General features: G+C 41.6%; 1 protein-coding gene across 7 annotated transcripts in view; it reads right to left on the bottom strand.

Moving 5' to 3' along the window:
* SCEL (sciellin) overlaps positions 1-15,724 on the bottom strand; it is a 132,577-nt gene that overhangs the window by 54,427 nt on the left and 62,426 nt on the right. For 6 of the 7 annotated variants that reach the window (XM_047756300.1, XM_047756301.1, XM_047756297.1 and 3 more), the window contains exons 11-15: positions 14,546-14,605; positions 10,133-10,177; positions 7,229-7,288; positions 6,874-6,933; positions 2,438-2,497 (exon numbers count right to left, since the gene is read on the bottom strand). In XM_047756300.1, coding sequence (XP_047612256.1) covers positions 2,438-2,497; positions 6,874-6,933; positions 7,229-7,288; positions 10,133-10,177; positions 14,546-14,605 — 285 coding nt within the window. The remainder of the gene's footprint in view (positions 1-2,437; positions 2,498-6,873; positions 6,934-7,228; positions 7,289-10,132; positions 10,178-14,545; positions 14,606-15,724) is intronic. The other variant, XM_047756299.1, reaches the window with a different exon arrangement.

Here is a 15,724-nt window from a genome sequence, read left to right as displayed (position 1 = left end):
CATTTGCACAGACACACACACAGCCATGTGCTCGTGCACTTGCAGACTCATGAAGGCAGAGAGATACATACACATACGCTCATGTACACCTACAACATGTACACATGAATGCACACAAACATTTGTGTATGTGTATACACACATGCACCCATAGGCGCACACACACACACCCCAACCTATGAAAAACAATAGATGATGATTTTGAACTACTCTCTTTAACAAAAATTAAAAAAGAAAAACATAGACTTTTCTTGGAGAATCAAGGTAAATTAAAAATTAGATCAGTATCTAAATCATTAAAAAAAAAACCACAGTTCACCCAGATCTTCATTACTGCTAATAATTACTTGTACTGCTCTGTGCCAGGCATGATAGTATCATGGTCCCGGTTTTGCAGGTGAGTAGACCGAAGCATGGGGACACAGCTAGCAAGTCACAGAGGCAGAATTTGAACCCGGATCCTTTAGACTCCCAGCTCCCATTCGCTACCTCAAGATACCTCCCTGAAAGACTCAGGCAGTAGAGGGAATCCATGCTTTCTTTTCAGTCAGTTTGCTGCAAAACTGTACACAGCCCTACCTCATCAGGTCGCTGGGCCACACCATACTGCTGTTGAGAACAGGCCAGCTTAATGGTGCACACTGTCTCCGCCTGCCCAGCCCCGCTCTGCTGCTCGGGCCTGCAGGCGTCAGTGACACATCAGAGAACCAACCCATCATATCATGTGCTGAGTGAACCCAATGGAAAGGAGTTCAAAAGAAACCACATGGAATTATTTGCTACACTGTTTTCAGCAACACGCCAACAAACGAAGTTTTAGATATGTTCCATCTGTTTTTAAAAAAGTAAAAAGCAAGGGGACATAAGCTTTCCAGATTTACTTGACAATTCATGGGTAGGGTGATTTTTTTTTTTTTTTCTTTTTAGGGCCGCACCCGCAGCATATGGAGGTTCCCAGCCTAGGGATCGGATCAGGGCTAGAGCTGCCGGCTTACACCACAGCCACAGCAACATGGGATCTGAGCCGCGTCTGTGACCTACACCATGGCTCACAGCAATGCCAGTTCCTTAACCCGCTGAGACCACGGATTGAACCTGCAACCTCATGGTTCCTAGTTGGATTTGTTTCCGCTGAGCCACGATGGGAACTCCCAGGTAGGGTAATTCTTTTAAGAAAGAATTCTTCATCTTTAATCATATACTACACAACATAACACTTACACACGCAACATACAAATAGACTACACATAGACACACACAGCCTGCACATAAACACATCCACACATATCCACATATACTACTTACACATCCACAGACACACACTTTTTTTTTGTCTTTCTCTCTTTTTAGGGCTGCACCAGTGGCATATGTAGGTTCCCAGGCTAGGGGTCCAGTCGGAGCTGTAGCCGCCAGCCTATGCCAGGGCCACAGCAACGCTGGATCTGAGCCACGTCTGTGACCTACACCACAGCTCACAGCAATGCCAGATCTCTAACTCACTGAGCAAGGCCAGGGATTGAACCTGCGTCCTCATGGATGCCAGTCAGGTTCATTAACTCCTGAGCCATGATGGGAACGCTGACATACACTTCTTTATATACAGTACTTGTACATATACACACACACATACATGTACACTTAGGCACAAAGGCACACATGCATTTATATATATACACACATTGTGCTGGTTAATTTCCTGTGTCAGCTTGGTTGGGGCACAGGATGCCTAGATATTTAGTCATATATTACAGTAGGTGTGTTAATGAGGGCGTTTTGTAATGAGATGAACATCTGAAGCTGCACAACCCAAGTAAAGCAGATGGCTACCCACCCCCCCAATCCGACTTGGGTGGGCCATAGCCTATCAGTTGAAGGAGCGAATAGAACAAAAAGACTGAGTAAGAGGAGACTTTGCCTGCCTGACAGCTTGACCTAAGGCATTGCTCTTCTCTAGATCTTGGGACTTCTCAGCCTTCATAAGGACATGTGTCATTTCCTTATAATGAATTCCTCCCCCATATATATTATATTATTCTGTTTCTCTGGAGAACCCTGATTAACACACACATATACCACCACACTTATGCATACACACTAATATATACACACACACAGTTGTACACAACACACTACTTACACATACATATATACACTCACACACACACAAATAAAAATAAATCATTTAGCTCAGTAGAGAGGGACAGTCAAATCCCCATTTAATTTCTCAAAATCTACCTTCTAGCAAATGTTACCTGAGAATAAAATCCAAGAGATCACTTCTGTGTATCATTATGTAGAATTGCTTAATATAACGTGTTTGGGGAAAAAAGGGCTCAGTTTGGTTTGAATTTCAATTTGCTTGGCTGAATGCAAACTCTCTGAATTCCGATGTATTTATAATTGCCAAAGGGGAAATAAAAAGCTTTAAATTACTTACCTCTTGATATTTGTATTTGTTTCAAGGTTCACTTTAATAAGTCCATTGAGGTCTTGTTTCCTTGGAATAAAGAAATGAGTTTTAATGAATGCCATTAAAATAAAATACCAATCAAGTGAACAATGATTAGAAAAATTAAGAAGTGGTAAATAGTTCTCTATCAATATAATTTTTAAAGCTCTAAATGCAAATGAAAATTCTTCTTTTACATCTTGAGCTGAAGACCATTCAAGTTTCCTAATTTATCAACAAGAAACATGATCTTTTTTGTTTTGTTCTCAAAATGTAATTTTTTTGACAAAATCACCTTTGCCCTCCGTTACATCTTATTAGCACACCCCAGGTGGGCAGCCCCGAAGTCATGTAAGTGAGGTTAAATTCTGTACCAGATCTAGATAAAATATAAATGTCCATCGAACAAATCAGATATAATTGCCTATTCTGTTTTTAGGGTTTTTTTTTTTTTTGTCTTTTTAGGGCCGCATCCACAGCATATGGAAGTTCCCAGGCTAGGGGTTGAATCAGAGCTACAGCTGCTGGCCTACACCACAGCTACAGCAACATGGGATCTGAGCCTCATCTGCGTCCTATACCTTAGTTCATGGCAACACCGGATCCTTAACTCACTGAGTGAGGCCAAGAATTGAGCCCGAATCCCCATGGATACTAGTCAGGTGCATTAACCACTGAGCCATGACAGGAACTGCCCTGCCTATTCTGTTTTTAAATAATAAGAATAACATAAATAGTAATAATTGTTTAACAATGTTTTAAAAAATGATTGTATGTCTTCATATAAACTCAACCATTCCCCTCAACCTAAACCTATTCTGTTTTTATTTTATTTTATTTTATTTTATTTTTGCTTTTTTTTTTTAGGGCCACACCTATGGCATATGGAGGTTCCCAGGTTAGGGGTCAAATTGGAGTTGTAGCTGCCAGCCTACACCATAGCCACAGCAACGAGGGATCTGAGCCAAATCTGTGACCTACAATGCGGCTTGTGGCAACGTCAGATCCTTAACCCACTGAGCAAAGCCAGGGATCGAACCTGTGTCCTCATTGATGCTAGTCAGGTTCGTTAACGGCTGAACCACAATAGGAACTCCTAACAATATTTAAAAAATAATAGTTTAACAATATTTAAAAACAAGAAGAATATAAATTCAATCATGTCTCCCCCTCGTGCCACTCAAGCCTTTTAAAATCTAATTAGATAGTGGTGAGTTATAAGTGCCATAAAGAATACCTTACATGGCAGGAAAATTAATGACTCACTTCTTGGGGACACACATGACACCTCCATTAAAATGTACTGAGTAATAGCAAAAGGGGCATAGCCGGAGCCCAAAGGGGGCAGTAGAGGATGGCAGAAGTACCATGGACCCAGCCCTGAGAAAGAGACATGATGGGAAGTTCTTACTCCCAGTGGGTGCACCTGCCCAGCCTCTCCCCTGGGCTGCCTTCTGAGCCTACCATCCTTAACGAAGTCACTCTTGACTAGTCTGTCATTTTAGAGGCCCACTTCTAAAATACTGCCAAGCCTGTGCTTTCTTTAGACACAAAGAAATTCAATTCAGTATCCCATCCCTAAAACCAAGCCAACATCTGGCATGAAAGTCAACTTACTCTTAAACGTTGTGACAATGCTTCAAAAATAAGCACTTTATTGGGAGCAAGGAAGAAAGGTCATGTGGCCCATCCCTGTTATCCAAGTCCATGCTAGTAAAACATGTGTGTGAAATGAAAACGCCAAATCATTTTATCTCACTGTCACTTATAGAAACCAGATTGAAAGACACAAGTAAGTCTTCCCCAGTGGTATTTTTCACTTTCTTTGGGACTCACATTATCGAGGTCTTCACCTCATAAAAAAAATGTTTAGATTGGTTTCAAAGTATTCCCAAAGTATTGTTTATATACACACGCCATGTCATTGATGATTAACTTTTCAAGAAAGTTATTATCCTGGTATTACATTCACTCTAATTATAAAAATTACCTATCACATAATACAGTTAAGCTAATCTCTAGGACACTATTGAGCTATGCGTACATTTAAATTTAGATAGAACGTACTGCAGAGTCTCCAAAGTAAAGCAGGACAGTAGGGTTCAGACACAGAAGAGAGCAGACAAACTCAAAGATGTGACCCCTTCCATACACGGAGAAGACCTCACAATTAACCTGGGAGAAAGTAACCAAGACTCAGAAACATCAAAGCAATTCTTACCCTCCGTTAGTTTGGTCTGGCCTGGTATTTACTTTGATAATTGTATCGAGAGCTTGGCTTCTTTGAAAAAAACGTGAAAACCTTATGTAAATTAGGTTACATTCAATTTTCCCTGAAATTCCTAGAAACAAGAATGTCCCGGAGTTCCCGTCGTGGTGCAGTGGTTAACGAATCCGACTAGGAACCATGAGGTTGCGGGTTCGATCCCTGGCCTCCCTCGGTGGGTTAAGGATCTGGCGTTGCTGTGGCTGTTGTGTAGACTGGCAGCCGTAGCTCCAATTCAACCTCTAGGCTGGGAACCTCTATATGCTGAGGGTGTGGCTCTAAAAAGCAAAACAAAAACAAAAACAAAAAAATAACAATTGGAAGATCTCGACAAGTAATTTTTAATAAAAAAGTAACCTTGGAAAAGTAGGACTAACTCTATGATGACCCCAGAACTCCATAGGAGTTGACCACAACCAGTAAAACTTTCACCCACTGACAGCTTAAAACAATTAAGGAATATGAAAGCTAATCTCTCTAAATTTCCCCAATTGTTCAATGGCATTTTCTTCCTTCACTCTGATAAGACTGTTGGCATTTGAGGTTCTTTCCACATAAGAAAGAAGGAAGGGCACAGGAGGGGAAGGAGGACCATGGGCCTTCCCTGATAAACACCCAATGAGACCTGTCATTTCTGCATCCAGTTACCCCAGATTGCAAATCACTTTTCTGTTCCCTCCCTCCCAGCCCACACAACAGCTGATTTGGGGTGCTCATCCCACTTTTCCTAACTTCCAACTTCTACATTTCATTTCTTAAAAATCTGAGGTCTCATGTCTCCCCGTAAATGTCCTATAACCACTTACTTTCTGACTTCATCTGCTCTCCATTAAAAAAAAAAAAATCACCTGTAGTAATGCTTGTGAATTCACATTATAGTAATACGTTGTTAATAAGCACTCAGTGTCTGAATGGCCATTGTGACTGCCAACTCTTTTCATTACACAGACCTTGTTAAGTGTTCTGCATCAAGAAGCTTAAGTAGGCATCTGCCAGGACTGACTTGGAAAACTAGAATACCCGTCTGTGCATAGATTGGCACAGATCAATGGGTTTTTTTTTTTTAAAAAGATGACCAGGAGAGTAGAAATACTTATTATGTTAGGAAGGCAAATTTAAGGACTAACCAAATGCAAGGTAAACTGTCAATCTGGAGAAAAAGCAGTAGAGAAGGCATAAATCTGTACTCTTTGTCATTCTTGATTGTTCTGGAATTTTCTTTAATGAAACTGTCAAGAGTTTGGTTTCTTTCAACATGAAAAATAATATGAGTAGGGTTACTCATTTTCTAGTATATCAGTATCAGTCTAGAAGTCTAAGTTCTCTTTAAATAATATCAGTTCAGGTACTGGTCATTAATTAAACTTTTTGTGATATAAAATAAAAGCATGGCTTCTGACCATATAGCTTACACATATATCTGAGAAATATACATATGAAGTGACTCAAGATTCCAGCGGAAAAATGCTTTACTCCCTTATAAAGTCTTCAGTGGAAATTCCCATTGTGGCTGAGTGGTAATGAACCCAACTAGTATCCACAAGGATATGGATTCAATCCCTGGCCTTGCTCAGTGGGTTAAGGATCTGGCATTGCCATGAACTGTGGTGTAGGTTGCAGGCACAGCTCAGATCTGGCATTGCTGTGGCTATGGTGTAGGCTGGCAGGTGCAGCTCTGATTTGACCCCTAGCCTAGGAACTTCCCTATGCCACAGGTACAGACCTAAAAAAAAAAAAAAAAAAAAAAGAAGAAGAAGACTTCAGTGGTGAGGGGCTATGCTCCCAGCATCAAAATATCTTAAAGTGAACTTAGAATGAATATATTTGTTCATGAAGTAGCCTATTGTCCACTACGTGTGACAGCCAGTTTAACTCCTTCCACTTTTAGATGCAAAAGGGAATTCATCTAGCACATGCTCTTCATCGTGTAGAATGAGGAAACAGAAGTCACCAGGGATCAAGCCACATCTCCAAGGTCACCCAGATTGATGTTGGTGACAGAGCCAGCACCACGACATTCACGCATCTCCTGACCCTGATCAAGGGCCGTTCCACCAGCCCATCTGATGTCTGTCTTTGCAGGAGGCTGCCCTCAGGAAATGGTATGTGGTATAGGACTCAATCAAGGAAGCCTGTAAGAATCTCAGCCAAATCTTACCCTTTGCCATCTTTGTCTGTCCGGGTATTCACAAAGACGAGATTTTCAAGGCTTTTGGCTCTATAAAACACACAAGAATTCAAACATAAGACTGCACATTGAAATAAAATTGTGTAGTATCTTGAAAGGTCAGATACAGTAACAATTTTTCATGACTTGTTCATTTACCAAACAGAAGAGCAGAAATCCTTCAGGGCAATTATGTCTGAACTAAATGTACAAAACAGAGCACACAGCCCCATCTGCTAGTACATTTTTATGCCAGAAGATATCACTCCCTTCCAGCTAATGTCTGAAGAAATGAAACCAGCAATGTGAGAGAAAATATTTCCAGGTTAGAGGCAGAGGCACTTACCTTTTCTCTGTTGGCTCTGCCTTAAGATTTGCTCGGAAGAGACCATCCAGACCTTGGTTTCTGTAAATGTATTGAATACAAAAGCTTGACAGTGGAAATGACAGATACTTAACTCTTATAAAAACATAGATTGGTTTCCATCTAAGACAGGAAATAGAAGCTGGTTAGGAAAGATAAGCCATAATTCTTGATTGAAATCACCATTTTCCAAAACAGGTATTTTCCTAGATTCAAAATTTAAACTGGAGTGGACATTAGAGAAAAGAAAAGATACAAACTGGAGCGTCATAAGCTTTTTTTTTTTGGCTTTTTGGCTTTTTGGCTTTTTGCTATTTCTTGGGCCGCTCCCGCGGCATATGGAGGTTCCCAGGCTAGGGGTCCAATTGGAGCTGTAGCCACCAGCCTACACCAGAGCCACAGCAACGCGGGATCCGAGCCGTGTCTGCAACCTACACCACAGCTCACGGCAATGCCGGATCCTTAACCCACTGATCAAGGGCAGGGACCGAACCCGCAACCTCATGGTTCCTAGTCGGATTCGTTAACCACTGTGCCATGACGGGAACTCCCCATAAGCTTTTTAATAGGTCAAGGGATGTGTTGTTTGTGTTCATGGAGTATTTTTTGTTTTTGGTCTTTTTAGGACCATACCTGCAGCATATGGAAATTTCCAGGCTAGGGGTGGAATCAGAGCTACAGCTGCCAGCCTATGCCACAGCCACAGCAACATGGGATCCAAGCCATATCTGTGATCTACGCCGCAGCTTGCCCCAATGCCAGGTCCTTAACTCACTGAGAGAGGACAGGGATTGAATCCGTGTCCTTAAGGATACTAGATGGGTTCTTTACTGCTGAGCCACAAGGGGAACTCTGAGTGTTTTGTTTTAATGAGAGCTAATATTTACAAAGCAGGCCATGACACATAAAAACCTGAAGTTTGGGGATCTGCTGAAAGTGTCCCGAAACCCTGGGCTCAAGTTCTCAGGTGGTGACATCAGCTGGAGCTGGAAAAGAGCTGGGCACCCAGGACAGGGCACTCCCTCCCTGTTTCAGAGTCAGCTCTTCCATTCCTTGGCACCTGCCTGGCCCAGCAGGCCATAGAGTCTGATTCTTGATCTGTTACCTCTTCTCTTTATAAATAAGAAAGCTGAAAACCAGCGAATTGCCATCAGTTGTTGATAGTCATGCTGACCATTATTGTCAGAACAGGTTATGAAAAACCACCTCTCTCGATCCGTAGATCAAGAAACTCATTTGACATTGGCTTTCTTTCTCCTTCACTCTGGTCTGGTCCCTGCCTATTTTTTTTTTTTTTTTTTTTTTTGTCTTTTTGCCATTTCTAGGGCTGCTTCCAAGGCATATGGAGGTTCCCAGGCTAGGGGTCCAATCGGAGCCGTTGCTGCCAACCTAATGCCACAGCCACAGCAATATGGGATCCAAGCTGCGTCTGCAACCTATACCACAGCTCACGGCAACACCGGATCCTTAACCCACTGAGCAAGGCCAGGGATCGAACCTGCAACCTCATGGTTCCTAGTCAGATTCATTAACCACTGAGCCATGACGGGAACTCCTGGTCCCTGCCTATTTTGTATGTTAGTGTGACAAGTAACAGAAAGAGAACTAAAATTGCATGGACCTCTAACACAAATGTCGATGAATATGATTTTTAAATTATGCAATTACCAATGATTCAAAATAAGAAGATAGTCTGAGAAAGAAGTATCAGTATTAGTATAAGAAAATTTTTTTTTTAAAAAAAACTCTATTCATTCATTTATTTACTACGTGGCCCTACCCACAGCATGCAGAAGTTCTGGGCCCAGAGATTTTACCCACACCACAGCAATGACCTGAGCCACAGCAGTGACAATGCCAGATCCTTAACCTGCTGAGCCACCATGCAACTTTCCGAAACGAGTGGTTTTCATCATGGCTAAGCCAAAATCATTCAGTGACCAAAGCAAATTGTTTACATACTAATATGCTAATAGTTCAGAAAGAGGAATGTGGTTATTTTTTATAACTGCCTTACTAAACAATGGAGAACAGAAATCAAAGATACTTTAATCTTAGTATCTTTAGGTTGTAACAACCATTCATAATAATAACACAGTGATGATTTCTATAAGCTTGATAATTTATTCAAGATTTGTAGGACAGTGATGATTTCTATAAGCTTGATAATTTATTCAAGATTTGTAGGACACCTTTGACTAGTAAAGCATGTGTTTCTTGTGTTCAAATGCTGAAAAGTATCAAAGAAAATTCAGTAATAAAGAAAAAAGAGATGTTGGTGGGATTATAAATTGGTGCAACCACTGTGGAAAACAGTATGGAGATTCCTCAGAAAACTCAAAATAGAACTACCATTTGATCCAGCAATCCCACTCCTGGGCATCTATCCAGACAAAACCATGACTCGCAACAACATATGTACTCCGATGTTCATTGCAGCACAATTTGCAATGGCCAAGACATGGAAACAACCTAAACGTCCATCGACTGAGGAGTGGATCAAGAAGATGTGGTGCATGTACACAATGGAATATTACTCAGCCGTTAAAAGGAAAGAAATAATGGCATTTTTAGCAACATGGATGGACCTAGAAATTAGCATGCTAAGTGAGGTCAGTCATACAATGAGACACCAACATCAAATGCTCTCACTGACATGTGGAATCTGAAAAAAGCACAGGCTGAACTTCTTTGCAGAATAGATGCTGATTCCCAGACACTGAAAAACTTATGGTCTCCAGAGGAGACAGTTTGGGGGGTGAGGGAATGTGCTTGGGTCATGGGATAGAAATCCTGTGAAATTGGATTGTGGTGATCATTATACAACTACAGATGTGATAAATTCATTGAACAACAAAACAAAAGAGAAAAAAAATAGAGTCTTACCTTTTCAAGCTTTTGTTCATTTTGATGAGATTATCCAATTCTTCACTTTGGGGAGAGGGGAAAAAAAAAATGTCTCACATCAATAAAAGCCTGGCCAGACTCAAGGGGCTGATTCAGCATAAAACAACTTCCGGGTTCTCTGAAGTTCAACATACGTCCCACCTTTATCATCTACAAAAAATCCCCTCTATCTTTCAAAGCTCCCTTCAAATACTTCTTTCTCCAAGAAATCTTCCTCAGTCCAGTAAGTGAACAGAGCCCCTGCATTCTGGGAAGACTTGCAGTGTTTTAGCTTTTTTAAAATCTGTTTTATGGTACTTACACTGCCACACTTTGTCACAGATAATCACACAGTTGTCTCTCATTACTGTCCTTACTCCGACGCAAACAGGTGTGCACAGAGACACACACAGACACACATGCACACCACTTAAAATTTAGAACTATATTTTACATTGGATCCCCTTCCGTGTTTAATACAGGGTTTTTCACACAGTAGATGCTTAATATAGGTTTTAATTGAGTCAACAAATACAGGTCCATTGACTAATTGTGGATTCTGTCTTTGCATAATGTGCCGGCACAAAGCAGCTATTGGAACAAAGCCGCTATTGTTTATCCATAAGTGTGGCTTCTTTCTTGAATTCTACTCTCCCTCCTTCCAGGGCAGCTAGATTTGCTCTCCTGTTTCTGAAGTTGAGAACCAAAAAGATGCTGTCAGCTGCTTTTTCAGGAGTCACCTGTTTAAGCTAGACCCCTGGGTTCTGGAATATTCCTTAGAACCAAGGGAGCTCATCTCTTTCTGCCAAGAAGGCAGACACAGTGGTTTCTTGTTCCTATTTTCTCCTCAGCAATCCTGGCCTCGGCCCTTCTGTCTACCTCTCCTCACCCCCTTTTCTCTTGCCTTCCTCATCTAGTTTTCCAGTTCACAATTCTTGGTTCTGCCTTCTTCCTGCTCTAGAATCTCATAGTTCCCACACTTCCTTAATGTTCCTCTTTCTTCTTGACTCATCACTGGTGTTGATCAGGAGGCCCACAAGACCAAGTAACTCGCTAGTTAGACATTCAGATTCCCCCAATCCAGGATTTGCTGCTTCTCAGTTGGTGACACTGGCTGGGTTAACTAACCTCTTGCTACCTCAATTTTTGGTAAAATATGAATATTAATTCTACCCACCTCAGAAAAGAACCAATAAATTAATGAATATTAAGTGATAAGCATGATGCCTGGCATGCCATCAACTCTCAATTAATTTCGGCAATTGTAGTCAACATTCCCAGTCAACATGACTCTTTTCATTTAATAACGGCTTATTATATTTATTTTTTAAACTGAATTTAGAGGCACCAAGACTTTGGCTCAGCCTTAGAGAGGTATGGTCGCCAAGTCACTTAAGTGCTTGGAAGATGCATGGCACGATGGATGCCCAGAAGAGCTCCTGGGACAGTCCTCTTAGGGATCCTAAAAACACATCCCATCAATGGCCATCACAGAGAGGAATCCTTTCAAGTAACATTATGCATTCAATGGTAGGATCAAAGACTGACAATAAACCCTGACATATAAAAGTTGCTGACCCTGATAAAAAGTTGATTAATGATCCACCCTGTGTGGGACAAATACCACCCAGCCCCCTGACACAATGCTGCATTGTTGGTGGTTTTTGGTTTTTGTTTTTTGTTCGAAATTCTACTTTCTAATGCTGAGGCTACGAATCTGTTCTGTGTCCCTATGGGAAAGAGCAAACCCAAGAATCCTGCACATTTTAGCTCCAAACCCTTCTGACTGGTGTGATTCACAATGATGAGATTATCAGGATTTGGAGTTTCCCAAGAAACTTAGTGTAAATCATGAGAAGACACTCTGTGGGAAATGAAGCAAAATGGAGATTGTATTCTGAATCTCAAAGCAGAGCTTTTAAAATGACCTTAAATTGATGAAAACCTTTGGATATTAAGTTTCACCATTACATTTACAATAAATGAAGAGCTGTTAGACAGATAGGAATAACAGTCTAGGAGTTCCCGTTGTGGCACAGTGGAAACAAATCCGACTAGGAACCATGAGGCTGTGGGTTCAATCCCTGGCCTCGCTCAGTGGGTTAAGGATCCAGCATTGCTACGAGCTGTGGAGTGTGTCACAGATGAGGCTCAAATCTGATATTGCTGTTGCTGTGGTGTAGGTCAGTAGCTGTAGCTCTGATTTGACCCCTAGCCTGGGAATCTCTGCATGCCGCAGGTGCAGCTCTAAAAAGCAACAAACAAAAAACCCCAAAACAAAGGAATAACAGTCCATTTCCCAAAGGAGGATTACAAAGAGGGTCTTGGATAAACAAAGCTAGTTCTAGTCCCTACAGACAGGCTGCAGTAATAATACTTGACTACGGATGCAACAGACATTTCCCTGGCCCCCATCAAAGCAGCAGCTTCTTGCTGTGAAGAAGGCATCTGGCTGTGGAATTCATGCATCATGGCAAGGGAAAGGGGGCAGGAAAGTTAAACCCACTGCAGCTCTCACTGTTTTTGTTTGATTTACAGAAAACTAAAATTACCCTTTGGAATCATTCACTTTTCACGCCCTATCACCCACCAAAAAGCTATCCAGCCCCAAACGCTCTCCAAGCCCTATTAACAATAAATTATTACCTCAAACCAAAACACTAGATAAAATTAGAGATCAAGGCATGTAGGCAATAGAAGAAATGAAAATGAGATGTTCAGGATACATTCAACCACCTCATCTGGGTTTAGTGCTTCTGGTCTGTCCATGAGTGTATAGAGAAGAGCTAAGCATCACTGCTGTTCCTTCTCTTCAGTTCTTTGGATGGAGACTGCAGTCCCCAACAATATTCTTAGCACTGCTAAATTCCATTAAGCCAGGAAAAATTTTTTGAGGCACAGGATTTAAACCATGGAACATTTGTACTCAAGGGTTTCTCACTGTTCATCATTAGTGTACAATAATGTACTATATAAACACTTCTACTTTGCACAAAGCATTGTGTCAGACTCTGCAGATGACAGATGGTGAATAAGACAAAATATCTGCTCTAAGTGATTAAAGAGATAACAAAGAAGATTGAGACATTTACGTAAATACCATGAAACAATACTCAATATCATTAGTTGTTATATAACATGAATAATGGGGCTCTAAAAGCTTAGAGAGGCAGACGTCACATCTCCCTGGATCACTCAGGGAAGAGTTCACAGAGGAGGTGGTCTCTGACCTGGATCTTCAAAAATGGGTTGACATTGGATGGATTGATGTGGTGGCCTGGAGGCTAGAAAAGGCCACCATGTGGATGGAATGGTATAAATAAATGCAGAGGCTCTGGAAACAACAGAAAGGAAGTGGTTTCATTTGGTACTGCATGTAGAGTAAATGTAAGGGGGAAGTCAGAAATAGCTAAGGAGTGTTAGGTTGGAGCCAAGTTAACAAAGGCCTTGAATGAGGTTATAAGTAATTACATAGGTAATGGGGAGGCAGGTGGAGTGATTTTTTGAGCAGAATCATAGAAAGAAAAGTCAGGCAGTGCTGGGTAGTGATGTTCTAGCTGGGGGAGAGGCTGGACTGTAAGTCAATCTGGGCGGCCACTCTGATAACCTGTGATGGAACCAATGAGGGTTTGAAGTGGATTGAGGGAATATAGACGTGCTGAGCATTTTATATATTTAATCCACATGTGCCTGATACGACACAGACAGGACAAGATATGAAGAATCAGAAATGATTCTAGAGGAGTTCCTGTCATGGCTGAGAGGAAATGAATCTGACTGGCATCCACGAGGATGCAGGTTCGATCCCTGGCCTCGATCAGTGGGTTAAGGATCCGGAGTTCCCATGAGCTGTGGTGTAGGTCCCAGAATTGGCTCGGATCTGGCATTGCTGTGGCTGTGGCATAGGCCAGCGGCTACAGCCCTGATTTGACCCCTAGCCTGGAAACCTCCATATGCCGTGGATGTGGTCCTAAAGAAAAAAAAAATTCTAGAAAGGCGAGCTTGCTTGAATGAAAGAACAAAGAGAAGGCAGGAAGGAGCACCTGTAGGGAGGAAGTTGCAAATAGCCTAGGACATTCTAAATTGGGGTGCTGGGGAGATGGATAAACAGAGGTCTCGGCCAGTAGCATGAATAAGGGCCTGGGGGTCTGGGACAAGGTCAACACCATGGACAACTGAGGTGAACTGGATGAGCACTAGTCACCAGAAGAGGAAGCAGAGTGTCCAGAATGTCAGTACCACCCATTTCTCAGGGACACTGATCCAGAGGGACTGAGTCTTTCTTCTTTCAAAGTATATGTAACCAACAGCATTGGAGTTTTCTTCAGATTTAGAGCATTGAAAGGTACTGACTAAGAATTTTTGAAACAAAAAGAGAAGAAAAACGCAAGTTCAAAAGCTCTGAGCTCTCACCCCTTGTCAGTTTTCTGAAGTGAAGTGGCCACTTGGACGATGTTCTTGAGGTCCTGACTCCTTCAAACGATGAAAAATAAACTCAAGTTAATGACCGTAAAGCTCTCTCAGAAGGAGCTAAAACGTTATCTGTGTTTAGAGAAGAAAGCAGAAGTCCATGTGTTGTTCAGGAATTAATGACTTAAACTGAGTAATAAAACAGACTATCCTATAAGCTTAGGGCATCCATTTTCTCTTTGACACTCACACACTCACCCCCCCCCCCGCCCCCCACCCCACACACCCAGTCAGTCCAACTGGGCGTTGGCTCTGCCATCTAGTGTTCACAGAAATAACTACAGTATCTTCCAAAGACTTCTATTGGCTGCTCCCTAGTTATATACTTTAAAAACGATATAGAAAAGAAAATTCAATTAACTGCACAAATAAACACAGAATGTATTCAGAAATTTTTCTATCATCCAAGGAGCATTAAGCAACATATTCAGATGATTAATTAGTCCCTTATAGGAGGTAAAAGTATCTGTTTTCCTAGGCTTCCAAAAGAAAGCAAGCACATTTGAAACTGTAGGATACGTGGAAGAACCTGACATATAGAGGGTTTGAATCCTCACTGATCTCCCTGGATCATGAAAAGGAATAATTGGGGAAATCCTCATAGCTTTACGTGCAATTAAGACCTGTGTTTTGGAGTTCCCATCATGGCTCAGTGATTAACAAACCCAACTAGCATCCATGAGGACTAGGGTTTGATTCCTGGCCTCGCTCAGTGGGTTAAGGATCCAGCATTGCTGTCAGCTATGGTGTAGGTTGCAGATGTGGCTCGGATCTGGCGTTGCTGTGGCTGTGGCTGTGGTGTAGGCTAGTGGCTACAGCTCCAATTTGACCCCTAGACTGGGAACCTCCATATGCCACAGGTGCAGCCCTAAAAAGACAACCACCACAACAACAAAAGACCTGTGTTTCATAAACAATATCTTATAGAAGGTTAATTTGGTTCCATGAAATAAGACTTTTATAGTCAAATACATCTGAGAAACATAACCGACTTTCAGAGATTCAGAATATATATAAAGTTCATGGTAGAGAATTCTGTTTCATTGTGTTTCCTAAATGTGTTAGTCATTAAACGCTTCTTTCTCAGAACATGCATGGACATCTTATGGCACATGGGACACG

The sequence above is a fragment of the Phacochoerus africanus genome, chromosome 13 (genome assembly GCF_016906955.1).
Source record: "Phacochoerus africanus isolate WHEZ1 chromosome 13, ROS_Pafr_v1, whole genome shotgun sequence".
Taxonomy (NCBI): domain Eukaryota; kingdom Metazoa; phylum Chordata; class Mammalia; order Artiodactyla; family Suidae; genus Phacochoerus; species Phacochoerus africanus.
The sequence above is the reverse complement of the archived record's forward strand: the minus strand, read 5'-3'. Positions and strand labels throughout refer to the sequence as shown.